Source organism: Hippocampus comes, unplaced genomic scaffold (genome assembly GCF_001891065.2).
Source record: "Hippocampus comes isolate QL1 unplaced genomic scaffold, H_comes_QL1_v1.1 scaffold37, whole genome shotgun sequence".
Lineage (NCBI taxonomy): Eukaryota > Metazoa > Chordata > Actinopteri > Syngnathiformes > Syngnathidae > Hippocampus > Hippocampus comes.
The window spans coordinates 98,453-113,849 of NW_017805535.1; the positions used below are offsets into that span (position 1 = coordinate 98,453).

At 42.5% G+C, this 15,397-nt stretch overlaps 2 protein-coding genes across 3 annotated transcripts in view; both read left to right on the forward strand.

Annotated features, from left to right (window-relative positions):
- Nucleotides 1-4,267, forward strand: part of gal (galanin/GMAP prepropeptide) — a 24,845-nt gene extending 20,578 nt beyond the window's left edge. For both annotated transcript variants that reach the window (XM_019878154.1, XM_019878153.1), the window contains 3 exons: nucleotides 1,804-1,890; nucleotides 3,520-3,591; nucleotides 3,930-4,267. In XM_019878154.1, the coding sequence (XP_019733713.1) occupies nucleotides 1,804-1,890; nucleotides 3,520-3,591; nucleotides 3,930-3,991 (221 nt within the window). In that variant the 3' untranslated portion in view covers nucleotides 3,992-4,267. The remainder of the gene's footprint in view (nucleotides 1-1,803; nucleotides 1,891-3,519; nucleotides 3,592-3,929) is intronic.
- Nucleotides 4,268-7,014: 2,747 nt separating this feature from the next.
- On the forward strand, nucleotides 7,015-12,348 carry LOC109520735 (cuticle collagen 1-like). The gene is made up of 3 exons (XM_019878155.1): nucleotides 7,015-7,123; nucleotides 11,925-11,983; nucleotides 12,068-12,348. The coding sequence occupies exons 2-3, from the start codon at nucleotides 11,941-11,943 to the stop codon at nucleotides 12,319-12,321; spliced, it is 297 nt and encodes a 98-aa protein (XP_019733714.1). The 5' UTR covers nucleotides 7,015-7,123; nucleotides 11,925-11,940; the 3' UTR covers nucleotides 12,322-12,348.
- Nucleotides 12,349-15,397: the final 3,049 nt, after the last annotated feature.

Sequence of the window (15,397 nt, forward strand, 5' to 3'; positions counted from 1 at the left end):
TCGTATCGAGCGCGACTTACTTGAGTTAGTGCTACTCCGGGCTTCCGTATCGTCTCCCCCTCCCTCCTTGTGCTCTGCGACTTCAAGTAACTGCGCCACCTGGCGTTTAAATGCCTGTATTACAAGTCCAAATGAAATGAATGCAATAATTTACATCGAACCTTAATTGTGTACTGTACCAACCTTCGGCGGGCCGGATTAAAAAGACCAACGGGCCGGATCCAGCCCGCGGGCCGTAGTTTGCCCATGTCTGCCCTAGGGGAACGAGAAAGGCGCAGTGGCTAAGACAGTTAGTACAGTGAAAATGTTTTCTCGGGAAAGAAAGGCAAGGCACACAGATCATAGGGAAAACGTGTCCGTGAGACCTTGTGCGTCGTGTAGGCTAGGCTAACCAGTTGTGGTGTTGTTCCGGCTTCTCCATCCGTGACGTGAGTTGCGTCGGCGCTGATTGGTTGAAACCAAAAACCGCGCGCGTGCGTACGTGCTCGCGCTTACGCGCGCAAAGCAGAGAGCGGTGGACTACTGACTGTATCGACTGCTGAGGCGCGCTTCCCTCGAGTGGCGTTGCTACACTTATAAGATCAAAAATACTAAACGTGGCTACAAAGCATGAACTTAGACGTCTAGAAAACACACCACTTGATATTAGTGTCATGAGAAAGGCTAAATTATCCAACAATGAGTTGTCAGCCTGGCAGTCCTTTTAAAGGCAGGTGATTGATGATGTTGACAATGAACAGGTGTGGCGCTGGAAGAGACGCCCTCAGATCTCACCTACTACGAGACAAAACAAACAGAACCATGTCAGTTCTATGCCAAATCATCTTATCATATCCTGAATTTGGGAGCACTATAATTACAAAATGATGTCCAACTACTTCGAACTCTACAATTAAATTATTGCTAAAGAACAAGAAAGACATAAAATTATTAGAACATGAAAAGAAAGAGCTTCGCCAAGAACGCGGACAACTTAAAAACAACAAAATAGCTCATAACATTTGACTCTGACAGTCAATGACCCAATAAAAATTGACCTGGACCTGATTTATATCCTGACCCTAAGTTTGGTAGGCATAAATCAGAGTGATGTAGAAAAGAGGTTCACATAATTATTTGTCATGCAGCTGGTGTGGGGTCAAAATTCTCTCTGAAAGCAACACCACCACCCTTCAACTGAATGGCGACTATGCTGGGGGGAGGTTGTCTGTCTGCCAGGACAGACTGCAGTCCCGTCCTGCCATTGAAGAGGTTAAGCGGGACAGAAAATACAAGTTTTAAACTAACCCACAGTGTACGATTTCAGCAAATCATTTAGTGAATTAAGAATGATTTTATTTTGCATTGAATTTGAATTATTTGAACTGTAAAAAAAAAATGTATATCCAGCCTATTTTAGGTTTCATTTGCAGATTATGATGCAGAATCAGCACAAGGCTATAAAACTCCAATTAAATTGTTTTAATGTGTATTTATTATATTTGTTATAATTAATAATAACAATAATAGTAATACATTAATAATAATGATAATAATAATAATAACCCGTTTCTGAACACTCGAAGATGCTTGAGAGTGGATACATTATTCATGCACCCTCACTTGACGCTCTGGCCATGGTAAATTACAGTGTGTAGCCGCAGCAACCCTGGGGCAGACGGACGGAAACGTGGCTGCCAGTGTGCACCTATTGCCCCTCCGGCCACCAGCAAAACATTCACACCCAGCTGTGCACAAGAGTGAGTGACACTGTATTTGGCATGCTGGCTGCCCTTAACTACAAACAACTCTACTCCTGTCCAGATGGCATAGATGGACACAGGATACTTGGAGACAAGCCTGGTCTTGCTGGCAAGAGAGACATGGACTGGGAAGATAACTTCCAAACAGGTTGGTGTTTTGAGCATAATGTATCAGTATCATGCATCAGTATGTATGACATGGATTGTAATATAATGACACACCACCAAGATCAATACACTGAGTGTAATTCACTGTGGAGTTAATTTAACTTAATTTAAGAGGAGATGCAATATGCACTTGTAAAACATGCTGTATTTTCTGCACTATAAGGCGCTTCGGAGTGTAAGGCGCACCTTCAATGAATGACCTCTTTAAAACTGTTTTCATATATAGGGTGCACCACTTATAAGGCGCATCGAATAGAAGCTACAATAGTGGCTAAGGTTGCATTATGCATCCACCAGATGGAGCTAAGCTAAAGGCGATACAATACAATACAGCTTTATTTATATAGAGCTTTCACAACTGCTACAGCTGTAACTAAGCACTTTATAGAAAATGTAAAATACTACATCCAAGAAATCAGGCACATCGTATTATAGGGCACGCTCTTGGCTTTTGAGAAAATTGAATTAGCATGCAATAAGTGTGCCTTACAGTGCGGACAATACAGTAGTTTGAAAGATTTCCTACAGGATTACATCCATGTGCATGTATCATACTTTGAATCGAATGCTTTCATACACAACAGCCAGAGTTAGTGATTATCACACCTACCTTTTTGCAAAGCCTTTATCATAAGCAAAACGGTTGAGAAAACTGAGGTAGTCAAAGTGCTTGTAACAAAAACGCTCATCAACACCGGCGTAAAATTCATTTGCTTTGTGAGAACGAAACTGTCCCATTTATATTCTTTTCTTTTGGCCACTCAATCAATTGTTTGCCTGTATGTGAACAGTGCAGCGCCACACAGCGCCGAGGCACTTCACCAAATACCTCAAAAGCACTGGCAAAGAGTGGTTAACAGGACAATGAACAATGCAGTATGATGGCTGACTGGTGACTCGGCAATGACATCACTCGCTGAGATTGGTGAACAAAAGCATTTTTGGCGTTCAGGACGTTACTATGGGTCTAATTTAGAACCTGGGTGGGCTGCGTTAAAAAAGGTAAGAAAAGTACCCTTGAAATAGTTTTAGCCATAATACTCAATAGGTGGTTGGCCAAGTTTACTTCACGCTTGACCTTGAATGGCAAAGGACGCCTTGAGAGGTCATGTGATAGGGACTGGAAAACTGAGGCACTGAGGTCACAGCAGCAGAGGTACAAAAGCCTCAGGCAAAGGTTCTCGCCGCTTTTGCCCTGCTCTTGTACAGGTTTGATTTTTGAAACTTTTTTTTTTTTTAATGTTCTGAAAAGGTGTCGCTGAGGGTATATTGAGACATTCGCCTGATTTGCGTGTGGGCAACGTGGGATCAGTTCCCCACTCACTGATGATGTGAATGTGGGTGTGAATGGTTGTTTCTCTCCATGTGTGCCCTACGAGTGACTGGCGACCAGTTCAGAGTGTCGTCCGCTTTCTGCCCGAATTCAGCTGGGATAGGCTCCAGCACTGGACCCTGTAAAAAATAAGCCGTGTTGAAAACGGATGTATGGGTGTTCTGGCAAGATTCTCTCAAGTTTTCATTCCCAATACATAATTGAAAATGCTGATTTTTTTGATCATCTGGAGATTCTGATCCAAAAATGTGGTCATTTGTGGCTCTATTTTCACAGGTGACCAAAGGAAAGCGGAGGAAGACATTGTCCACACTCTCATTGACTTCCTGACATACCTCAAATATAAAGGTATTCATATATTCTGTGCCGTGGGTGATATGGATAATTAGCAAATAGTTTATTTGGTAGGGTTACAGAAGGAAGTACAAGTAAACCACCAGATTGGATGAGGGGTAGGGCATTTATGGATTTTATTATAGACTCCAAAATAAATCCGTGAAAAACACTGTACATGACAGACGTGTTACGCAGGCTATGGGTGTCCTTAAAATTGTCCAGATTGGTGCTGATTCAATTTCCATTATTTATGATGATTAGGATATTGATTTAGATCTCTTCTCTCACAAACAGCTTCAAGTGATGAGCTATATCAAAAATCAATTCTTTTTCTTTTTTTTAATTTGTAGAAATGGGAGCCTTGCAAAGCTTGACTTCTTCTGTGACTTCAGATGAAATGGCTAACCCTTAGCCACATCACCCTCTGCTATCACACCTTCTCTACCCATCATTTTGCTTTTGCTGAAATAACTTTTGTTCACTTTAGAGCAGGGATGTCCAAAGTTTAGGTACTCACATCAAATGTGATATAAGAACAGATGACATTAAGACCAGAACGATAGTATTTGATCCTATTGTGGCATCCTTGTGGCGAGACCTTACTAATATTTGTCATGCTTCTTTGTGAAATACAAAAAGATTTACAATGGTTCCTCTACTTACGAAATTAATTGGTTCTGGAAGAAACTTCTTAACTAGAAAATTTTGTAAGTAGAGACACACTTTCTATGTAAATGCCCGAATTCGTTCCAAGCCCCCCCCCCCTCACCCCCCAAAAAAATTCTGATATAAATATTTCCGAAAGCATAAAAATGCATCAAAATATGTAATAAATAATACAATTAGATTATTGCATAATAAATTTGAGTTATGCATAATGTAAAAAAACAAAGAATAAAGAATAAAAATGATGGTCATTTAACTTGTAACTTCGTCCTCATTATTTTTTGCCCTCTTGAGTTCATGCTCTCTCTCAGAAGTGGTTTTTGCCTGGCGTTTTGGAAAGAACTGATCCAAGGACGTTTGCTTTTGTTGGGTTTGAACAATCCTTCGAAAATGTCCAAGGCAAACATCAGCATAGAGAGCTATCGCCGGACTGGTGAACACTTTTTCCGGGTGATTCACATTTACGAAAAACTCGGAACACCTCATGGCCCAACGGGCAGATGACGAGGACGCTGCATAGACACATATAAATCTATCTAAACACATAGACACAGACCGTAGAGGTCCCTCTTAGCCAATGGAATGCCAGAAAGATTCTAGGTAATAGCCAATGGCAGAGCAGCCATAAGTTCAGGAAACTCGGAGCTGCAAGGATCAGCCCATACTGTATTTTTTACCTTTCGGATCTTGAAATTTCTTTCGTAACAAGAGGCAGTATTCAAATGAAGAGACATTCGTAAGTAAAGGTACCACTTCTTTGTGAAACTATTTCTATATTTATTAATGCAAACCCTTTATAATTACCCGGATCTCTATATAAACTTGCCACAAAATAGACCCGGCTCTCTGACACTGGGCAACACATTTCCTTCTAGTCTTCATAAGCTTGATATGTCAGCCTGCACAAATTCAAGCCACCCTTTGCTGTATGGAGCAAAGCAGCCCCATAACATGGAGTAACAGGCCTCCCATCATATTTCACCCTGTATTGGTTTTAGTGTGTTTAATAAATTTAAGGTGAAAAATGTTATTGTGGCAAAATGATTATTTTCTATTGGACAGCCCTGCTTTCAAGTCATTATGTTGTTATTTCATACACAGCAGTGAATTATGTTGTCTTTAGCAAAGCTTGGTTGTCTCGCAGTACCTTTAATATTTGATAATTGATGAAATGATATTAATAGCATATACTCAGATGTAAATAGATAGTATATCTATTTAGCCATAGAGTCACAAGGATCGAACGTAATGGTTACTGAAAGCAGATTCGATGTAAAACACAGATTCATGCTTCTGTACTGTTATTTCCCCATTCTGCTGTCATCAGGTCGAAGACGATGGAGTTCAATAAAGAAAAAAAAATCACTTTGATCATTCTTTTTTTTTTTTATTGACAGTTTTAAATGCAGTTGAACCACAGAAGTCGACCTCACTCCTCACTTCCAATTTGTTTTAATTTCAAAACGTTTCCATTGGGATCAAATACATTTTAAATAAATCAATTGTGTCACAATTGACACCATCATTCAACCTTGACTAATTGTCCAGACAATGTCACAAAGTTCTTTTTTTTGTTTGTTTGGGTTTTTTTTTAATGATCAGCTCTTATTGTAGAACAGCAATGTGCAAATGGCGGGCCATAATCTGAGTGGCCCCTGATTAATTTTTAATTTTTTTCATACAAAACTCTGGAAAAGACTGCTGAAATTTTTGGGGACAAAGGGTAGCCCAATTACCTACTCAAGATTTGTGAAGTATCCCCCCCTCAGCTCGAATTTCAGGTGAGACTCAATTCATTACCTTTGGTGTATTTCACAATTTCGAACTTGCGTCATTGTTCATGCCTCGGCTGGAAACATCTCATTTTGAACCCATCTGAAGTTCATGCAACAAGGATATAAGTTTTGACAACAGAACTACATAGACATAATCAGGAAAATTATTATTATAGTGGTGCACCGGATTTATCAATGCAAAGGTAGCAGGATGAGCACAGTAAACATTATGCATGGCTACATGCATATATTTCAAGAACATTTTGAGTGATACAACTGCACCGAAAGCTTGTAGCACCAGTTCCCATGGGGTTAGTCTGGGTCCAGCGATGCCAAGTTGGTTGGAGTTAAACCCTGTGGAAACGGAAAATGAAAATTACTTTGAACTTTATGTCCCAAAATTGTCCAATTTATAAGTACAGTACAGTATATTTTAATAGGACAAATAACGATGATTCTGATTTTCATTTTCACACAGACATGATGGGTGCAATGTAATAAAATATGTAACAAGTGAAAAGCTGTGTTTATTTCCAGCCACATATTTTACTGGAAAGAGCTGATCACTCGATTTTTAAAAAATTGGACACATGATTATTTCAACTATAATGTGACTTGGTATCGTAATTGTTACTTACTGACTCAGAGGAGACAAACAGGTGTGTCCTCTTTGCAAAGCCACAGTTACCGTCATCAGGTACACCACCCAGCTCATTGACGGATAATTTAAAAAAAAGAAAAAAACCTCTGTTTGAAGACATTGAAGACTCCGCGTACCTGCACATAAAATTCCAGTGGCAGTGACCTTTAATTTATTCACTTCAAAGTGACTCAATTAACTAATGAATTACAACTTGGCAACATGACGAAGAAATACTGCATGGCAATACCGACCGAATAAAAACCACCTTCTGTAATTGTGTGAAAACAAAAGAAAATCAAATCAGTGCTCCACCTTCACAAGGGCCCCACCTTAATGGTGGCCGGACAAGTGATTTAAGCTCTCTGGTAACGACTGTGAGGCAACAGAAGAGCGACTGAAGCACGACTGTCAACAACGCAAGGCCTGAGAGGGTTTCCAAGAGCAAACTTGAGTGTACGTGGTGAGTACTCTCGGCACCTTCAAGTGTTTCCAGGGCACACAACGTTAATGTTGGGCATGTTTGGTGTTGTGCTTTGTACACTCCAAACCAAACTTATGACAAAAACTGCATTTTAAATACACACTCAACATGTGCATACATGCAAAAAAACATGCTCTCAACAAATTTCATTTTTCATAATACATTTCTCAGTGAAGTGGTAAAAGATCCATCCTTCAAGAACGTTTGAACAATCAAAAATGAACCATGTACTGTGAGTTTTATTTTTAATATTCCAGTGCACAGGGCTCTCATGCACAAAAAATTACCATTCGAGGATGGCATGAAACGGGTGAAGAGCAAACCAAAATTATGTGTAAGAATACATGTCAGGCAGCCCGGTAGTCCAGTGGTTAGCACGTCAACCTCACAGTGCAGAGGTACCGGGTTCAGTTCCAGCAGGAGTTTGCATCTTCTCCCCTGGCCTGCGTGGGTTTTCTCCGGGTACTCCGGTTTCCTCCCACATTCCAAAAACATGCATTGCAGGCTGATTGAACACTCCAAATTGTCCCTAGGTGTGAGTGTGGCCATGGATGGTTGTTCGTCTCTGTATGCCTGTGTGTGGCTGGCAACCGATTCAGGGTGTCCCCCGCCTACTGCCTGAAGACAGCTGGGAGAAGCTCCAGCACCCCCCGCGACCGTGGTGAGGATAAAGAGGTTCGGAAAATGAATGAATGTATGAATACATGTCATGCATTTTTCACAAATGTCACCTCATTCAAACTTGTTATATTAATGAGGTAGTATTTTTTTTTTTTGTTTTCTTGTTTTTACTTAAGAGGCCGCTAAAAGAGTGTGCCGGCTGCGCCTGCGGGCCATCAGTTGCCCATCCGTGGTCTCATATACAGTATTTCATGAATGTGTGTGACATGATTTAGTGTTTCCTTTATGCTCACCATCTTTGTAAATTGGAACGAGGCATTTTTTTTTTAATTTGGATCAAAGATTTAAAATTGCCGTAAAGTTGCATTAAAAAAAATGCCCTCATTACTTTTGGAATGATGGGGAATGATTAATACAGTGCAGAATTACAAAATGTAAAAGCATTTAAAAATAAAAGAACTGAAGACATTTAAAACCAAGTCCAGAAATAAAAGAGAGAGTACTAAAATTAAGGTGGAAGAAAAAGATTTTTAAAACTGCATTTAAGTAAAAACAAATGCTTGATAAGAGCCCTTTATAAGAGGATAGTTTTTAACTTGGACTTGAAAGCAGTCACACTTGGGGCTGACTTCATATTCCCAATAAATAACTTAAAGTATTTTGGTGTTCAAAGTTTTTTTTTCGGCCCAAATGGCTAACATTGAAACTTGTTTTAGACCCAACTGTTCCATCAATGACTATCCTAATGTCTTTGAGTCGGTGCGAAAAAAAATAATCTCTCCCAATGACAAAGCTTGCTGTGGTGACATGCTCCATTTCGTCAGCCTCATTATCCTGACAACTGCACAAAAAAAGCAACATTACAATTAATCCTTGGCAAGCTGGAAGTAAATACAGTTGAGTTCAGATCTTGGGGGGCGGGGGGGGGGGGACGAAAAGTCTCCCCTTACTTTCGGATACATGACCTGCACAAGAGTAGGCCAAAGTACTCACGCTGTTGAGATGATGGATGGTGGTTCATAAACAAACAAAACAAAACTTTTATTCTGCTATTCTTTTTTTCACAGCAATTTTCCCATAGAAGTAAAAAAGTCACAAATCAAACGAATGTTCCAAGCAGTATTACGAGAAAAATGTTGTTTTCTGATCATTACAATGCATTGCTTGGTGTCACACACACGGACTACCGGACACACAAACACCACGCACGTACACACACACACACACACACACACACACACACACACGCGCGCGCGCGCGCACAAACACGCAAACACGCACGCACGCACGCGCGTGCGCACACACACACACACACACACACACACACACACACACACACACACACACAATTTCTTGAGAAGTCTGGTTCCTGTTTCTAAGTCTTCGTTCAGTGAGGATTTATTAATCCGGAGTCGGGTCGCGGGGGCAACAGCTTTAGCAGGGATGCCCAGCCGTCCCTCTCTCAAGCCACTTGTTCCAGCTCTTTCCGGGGGATCCCATGGCGTTCCCAGGCCAACTGGGAGACATAGTCTCTTCAGCGCGTCCTCACCACCACCAGGTGTCCAGGAGGCATCCAAATGAGATGCCCAACCCACCTCATCTGGCTCCTCTCGACGTGAAGGAGAAGCGGCTTGACTTTGAGACCCTCCCGGATGGCCGAGCTTCTCGCCTTATCTCAAAGGGAGAGCCCGGACACCCTGTGGAGAAAATCCATCTCGGCGGCTTGTATCTGGCATCTCTTTCGGTCATGACCCATAGCTTGTGACCATAGATGAGGGTTGCAATGTAGATTGGCTGGTAAATTGAGAGCTTCAGCTTTTGGCTCAGCTCCTTCTTCACCACGACAGACCAATACAAAGTCGCATCACAGAAGACGCTGCACCAGTCCACCTGTAGATCTCCCACTCCTTTCTGCCCTCGCTCTTGAACAAGACCCCAAGATACTTAAACTCCTCCACTTGGGGTAAGATCTCCTCCCCAACCCATAGAGGCCACTCCACCCTTTTCCGACTGAGGACCATTGTTTCAGATTTGGAGGTGCTGATTTTCATCCGAACCGCTTCACACTTGGCTGCGAAACGCTCCAGTGAGAGTTGGAGAGCCCTGCTTGAAGAATCCAACAGTACAACATCATCTGCAAAAAGCAGAGAGGCAATATTGAGGCTACCAAACCGGACCCCCTCAATACCTTGGCGACGTCGAGAAATTCTGTCTATAAAAGTTCTGAACAGAATCGGTGACAAACGGCAGCCTTGCCAGAGTCCAACCCTCACTGGAAACGATTCCGACTTACTGCCGTCATTGCGAACCAAACTCTGACAATGGTGATATAGGTACCGGAGATCCCATATCAGGGTATTCGGGACCCCATACTCGCGAAGCACCCCCCACAGAACTCGCCGAGGGACACGGTCGAACGTCCACAAAGCACATGGAAACTGGTTGGCAAGTTCCCACGTGCCCTCGAGGACCCTGCTAAGGGTGTAGAGCTGGTCCACTGTTCCATGGACGAAAACCACACTGCTCCTCCTGAATCTGAGGCTCAACTTCCCGACAGACCCTCCTCTCCAGCACTCCTGAATAGGCTGAGGAGTGTGATTCCTCTGTAGTCGGAACACATCCTCAGGTCCCCCTTTTTAAAAAGAGGGACCACCACCCCGGTCTGCCAATTCAGAGGCACTCTCCCCGATGACCACGCGATGTCGCAGAGGCATGTTAACCAGGACAGCCCCACAACATCCAGAGCCTTGAGGAACTCCAGGCTGATCTCATCCACCCCTGGGGCTTTGCCACTGAGGAGCTTTTTAACCACATCGGTGACTTCAACCACAGAGACAGGAGAGCCCATTTCAGAGTCCCCAGATTCTGCTTCCTCAAAGGAAGGCGTGTTGCTGGAGTTGAGGAGGTCTTCAAAGTACTTTGCCCACCGACTCACAACATCCCAAGTTGAGGTCAGCATCGCCCCATCCCCACTGTACACAGTGTTAATGGTGCACTGCTTCCCCCTCCTGAGACATCGGAAGGTGGACCAGACTTTCCTCGAAGCCGTCCGGAAATCGGCTTCCATGGCCTCACGAACTCTTCCCACGCTCGGGTTTTTGCCTTGGCGACCGCTGAAGCTGCATTCCGCTTAGCCAGTCGATACCCATCAGCTGCCTCTGGGGTCCCACAGATTATAAAGAAGTGTCGAATTCTATTTTAATGTGTTCAGCACTATTATGAGACAGAGCTTAAAAGAATGATAAATAACACTTTCGGTTTCTAAAAAACAACAGAACCTATTAGCAGCATTGAGGAATTTTTTTGTTTCATTTGGGTGCCATTCACAGCGCTTGTTTCTCAAAAATTATTTTGCTCTCAGTAGCCATTTTGAAATGTTTACCTGCTTCATAAAATAGAACTACTGTTCAGATGTTACTGAAGTGAAAATATCAGCACCGAAGTCTCTCCTCCACTTGGAATGTTTGTTTTCACAAAAAGCAAATTTTCTCCAAGGTTTGTGAGAAGCGGGTGAATTTTGGAAAATTTTGCGATGTTTTCTTGCTGATTACTAAAGAACAAAAATTGCAAGAAAGGTAGAATCAGCCTTTTATTGTCCAGTGGTTCACCCAAAACATACCTGAAAATTTTGTGAAATACTGCCAATAATCATTTTCCACAATAAATGGTGGATCGTCCAACAAAAAAGTATTTTAAATTTGAAACAAACAATCTCCAAATAACTGAGGAGCCGCCAAAATCCTGGGCGTCCAATGTGTTCTACAATGCAAACCTTGGTTAACAAATGGACTGTGAAGATCAAGGCTTTTGCACGGCAAGGCTCTGTGTGACCGTGGACTTTGAACTGCATGTTTGGTGCTGGCACCATGTTCGTCAATGGCAGCATAATTAATGAGCAATTAGCGAGTCAACAAAAAAAATCCTTTCCCAAAAAAGAGTGGTTTCTGTCAAGAAGAGAATTCCGTCCAATGGCGACAACATTTAGATTGGCAGGGAGTTGTGACTCTTCTTCCCAGTCGCAGTCCAGGTGTCTCGTGGCATGGCATGGGACCTGGGCCACACCATACTGAGTGTGTCCAAGCAGCCAGTTCTCCCATCATGTTCACCAGATAGACTTTCTCTCGATGTACGTTTACCCTCCCTTTTCACTGTCTTTTAGGACATCATCAGCCACAATGAGCATTCTCAAAGTGTTCACTGTTGCCCTTGTGCTGTTTGGTAAGTATCAAACTCTCAGCGACCAAGTAACAAAGAGTAAGTGAAAGGTCACCATGTAACAAAGATGTCAACTCTTTATCACAGGAACCAGCTGTCTTTCAAATCACCATGGTCCACCAGGTCCACCTGGATCACCTCCAGGACTACCTGGGCCACCAGGGCCACCTGGTCCACCAGGACTAACCGGACCACATGGTCCCCCAGGGCAAGATGGTCCACCAGGACCACCTGGACCAGGTGGTCCACCAGGTCAGGACCAACCGGACCACCTGGACCACCAGGACCCCCTAGTCCACCAGGACCACCTGGACCACCAGGTCCTCCTGGGCCACCAATAAATTATCCATATTGGCCTCCCTTTCACCATGGGCAACGACCTTGGCCACCACGACCTTGGCCTCCTGGTCCATATCCATATTGGCCACCTGGTCCACCGCCATACTAGCCACATGGGCTACTGCCACCACCACCTGTCCAAATTTTATTTCATATCATATATAAGCAACCCTGGCAAATGCCAGCCACCAATTTTCCTTGACAAAAACCACCCAAATGGACACCAAAAACTAAACAAAAGTCCACAGGGGACAGACTCACCACTGCAGACCTGGCACGACATTGAATAGAGACTACGGTCCTCTTTGAAAATTCAAATCTCTTCACCTTTTTGCTTTTCCTTTACTGTTGTGGAAAACAGCATTGGTTCAAGCAGAGCTACAGCAAAGGCGCTCCAACTCTGTGTCTGTCTGTCAGACTGCTCACACAAGGCAGAATGTTTGAAAACTATGCATTAACAATGAACATAAATACATCAGCAGCTGTGTACTCCAGGTTTATTCAATAAAATAAATAGATTTTTCAAAATATGTTGTTTAACACTTTTATTGTACTCATATGGCATCATGAATACAGCATACCACAAAATCTGAGTATTTTTTCGAGTCTCACACTGCAAAGAGGAACTTACTGGTCATTATTAAGTCAAGTCAAGTCAAGTACAACTTTATTTTCAAATGTGCTGTACAGCACAGATGAAATTTCTACTCCCTCTCAACCAGATAACGAGACAACAAGAGCCGCTGCGGGTGCACGCACCGCCATCAAAAGAACAGGTAACATAAGACAAAATAATACAACACAACACAAGACACAGACAGTCGTGCAATCTGAACCACTTTTCCTCCATACACTTTGTTGTTTGAAACAGTTATATATGAAAGAGGAGCGAATCGAAGTGTCCTTTTCACCAGTGGATCAAAGACGTCATGATGAAAATGTGCACACGTCTGCTACAAGCTAGGTTTGAAAGCAACAAGAAGCTGTAGCGTCCATTAACGAAAAAGAGATTGGCTCTCATCTGCTGTCCCAAGTAAATCCGCTTCAATTCCAAGCCGCGACTCCCAGTTCCACATACACATCAGCGCTCTGCGCTGACGCTCCTTTCTTCTCATCGTCGGCTCCTCAAGCCACGCATCCATCCAGCCGCAGACTGTCCAACAGCACCGACCTTTCCGCTGAACAAAGCGGGGCTGTGAAAATGCTGCCCATTTCAGGCGCAAAACACAATCGCCCCGGGGCTGTCCAGAAACGACAGTCAAATGGCGCCGCCATTCCTCCCAATCAAAAAATCAGTGCCGGTACATGTGTGCTGCTGAGAAGGTGCGACCATCAAGCACAGATTATTCTTCTTTGATGAATGTAGTGGCCAAAAATGCTGAAAACAATCCACATCAGGTCCACATGACATAACAAGACCATGTGACAAAAGAAAAGACAAAAACAACAAAAACAACAAAAACGCAAGGCTCTTGAAGCACACTTGCTGACGGCTGCCTACTCGGTTGCCATCTTGGAAAAGAAAATAAGAAGATATCAATTAGTATAAAATACTATGGCCATTAGAAACACAATACTTCAGTTCTGGCTATATACCATGGGCCACAAGTAAAACTGACACCGTTAGCATTATTACATGTGCGTGTGTGTGTGTGTGTGTGTGTGTGTGTGTGTGTGTGTGTGTGTGTGTGTGGGTGGGTGTTCTCTTTCTGTCAACAAATATAACTTCCAATAAACATAACTTCAATGACTACTCACCTCTTTATTAATACAAAAACATGTAATAGGAATTGATGTCTTGTCTGTTTTCTGTTTAAGAGGGAGGAAATTTCATCTGTGCTGCATACAGCACATTTGACAATAAAGTTGTATCCAATCCAATCCAATAAATCATGTAAAAAAGTGACCAGGAGGTGGCAGTGGTGCCTCACGTACTTGAAATGCATGCTTTTCCAAAAAGCTCTTTTGCTCCGTTTTTTGCCCAGGAATCGCCATTTTCATGAAACTTAGCCATTTTGTAATGCCGATTGCTGAAGAATGGAAAAATATAGAAACACATTTTTTTTATACTGAAAGAAGAGAGTCCAAACTTTATTTTGGTAGGCTACATGTTTATATAGCATTAGAACCAAATATTCTGTGGGCCTTGCAAAATCAGTCAAAATCCAGTAAAACACTGGGATTGAGGGGGTTGCTCCAGTGAAAATGGCTGGGATTGAATGAGTGAAATGTCGTTTTCTCCGCCATCTCAATCCGTCATCCGCGGGCTTTCTCAGCGTGCGGACGAACATAGGAACCTGAATGCGCACGTCATTAGTGATGGGAATTCCGGCTCTTTTTAGAGAGCCGGTTCTTTTGGCTCGGCTCACTAAAAAGAGCCGGCTCTTTCGGCTCCCAAATGGCTCCTCAGTTTTTTTGTTGCTTAAATTAGTTTAATACCAAAAATAATGTAAAATTATGTGTAAAATGAATTACGAATGTAAAAAATATACAGTATATCAAATATTTATTATTTATATGGCTTTATTTATATTCTTCTGAACATACTCAACATGGCGTACAACATGGAGTGCTACAAAAAAATAAATTACAAAGTACAAAAACAAAGACCCATCTCAAAAAAAGGTCAACAAAAAGTTCCAATCTCTGATTGTGCATATTTATAAGTGTTTAAATATTTACATTAAAACAACATAAGTAAGCTTTGATTACCAAACAACAAATGATAAATTAATATTTGATATTGGACATTTTAACCTTGCACAGTCTACACGCTGCCTTTGAACTATCAATTAAGTTGAAATCAGTCCAAATTTCACTGCGTTTCCTATCCATTTTCTCACCTTTCCACTTTCCACCGTGTAGTTTTTTCTCTGTACTCAAGCGCTATCGAGCTCTCTCTCGTCTCCCTGTCTCACCTGTTCGTGTGCTGCTCAGTGCTCACAGGGTGCTGCTGTCTGTGTCTCCTCCCCCTTCTCTTCACTGAAGCGCGCGCGCGCGCGCGCGTGTGTGTCTGTGAGTGTGTGTGCGTGTGTGTGTGTGTGTGTGTGTGTGTGTGTGTGTGTGTGTGTGTGTGTG

Coding starts and splice junctions, on each gene's coding strand:
- LOC109520735 (XM_019878155.1), top strand. CDS start 11,941: ATGAGCATTCTCAAAGTGTTCACTGTTGCCCTTGTGCTGTTTG. Junction 11,984..12,067: donor TGTTGCCCTTGTGCTGTTTG/GTAAGTATCAAA, acceptor TCTTTATCACAG/GAACCAGCTGTCTTTCAAAT.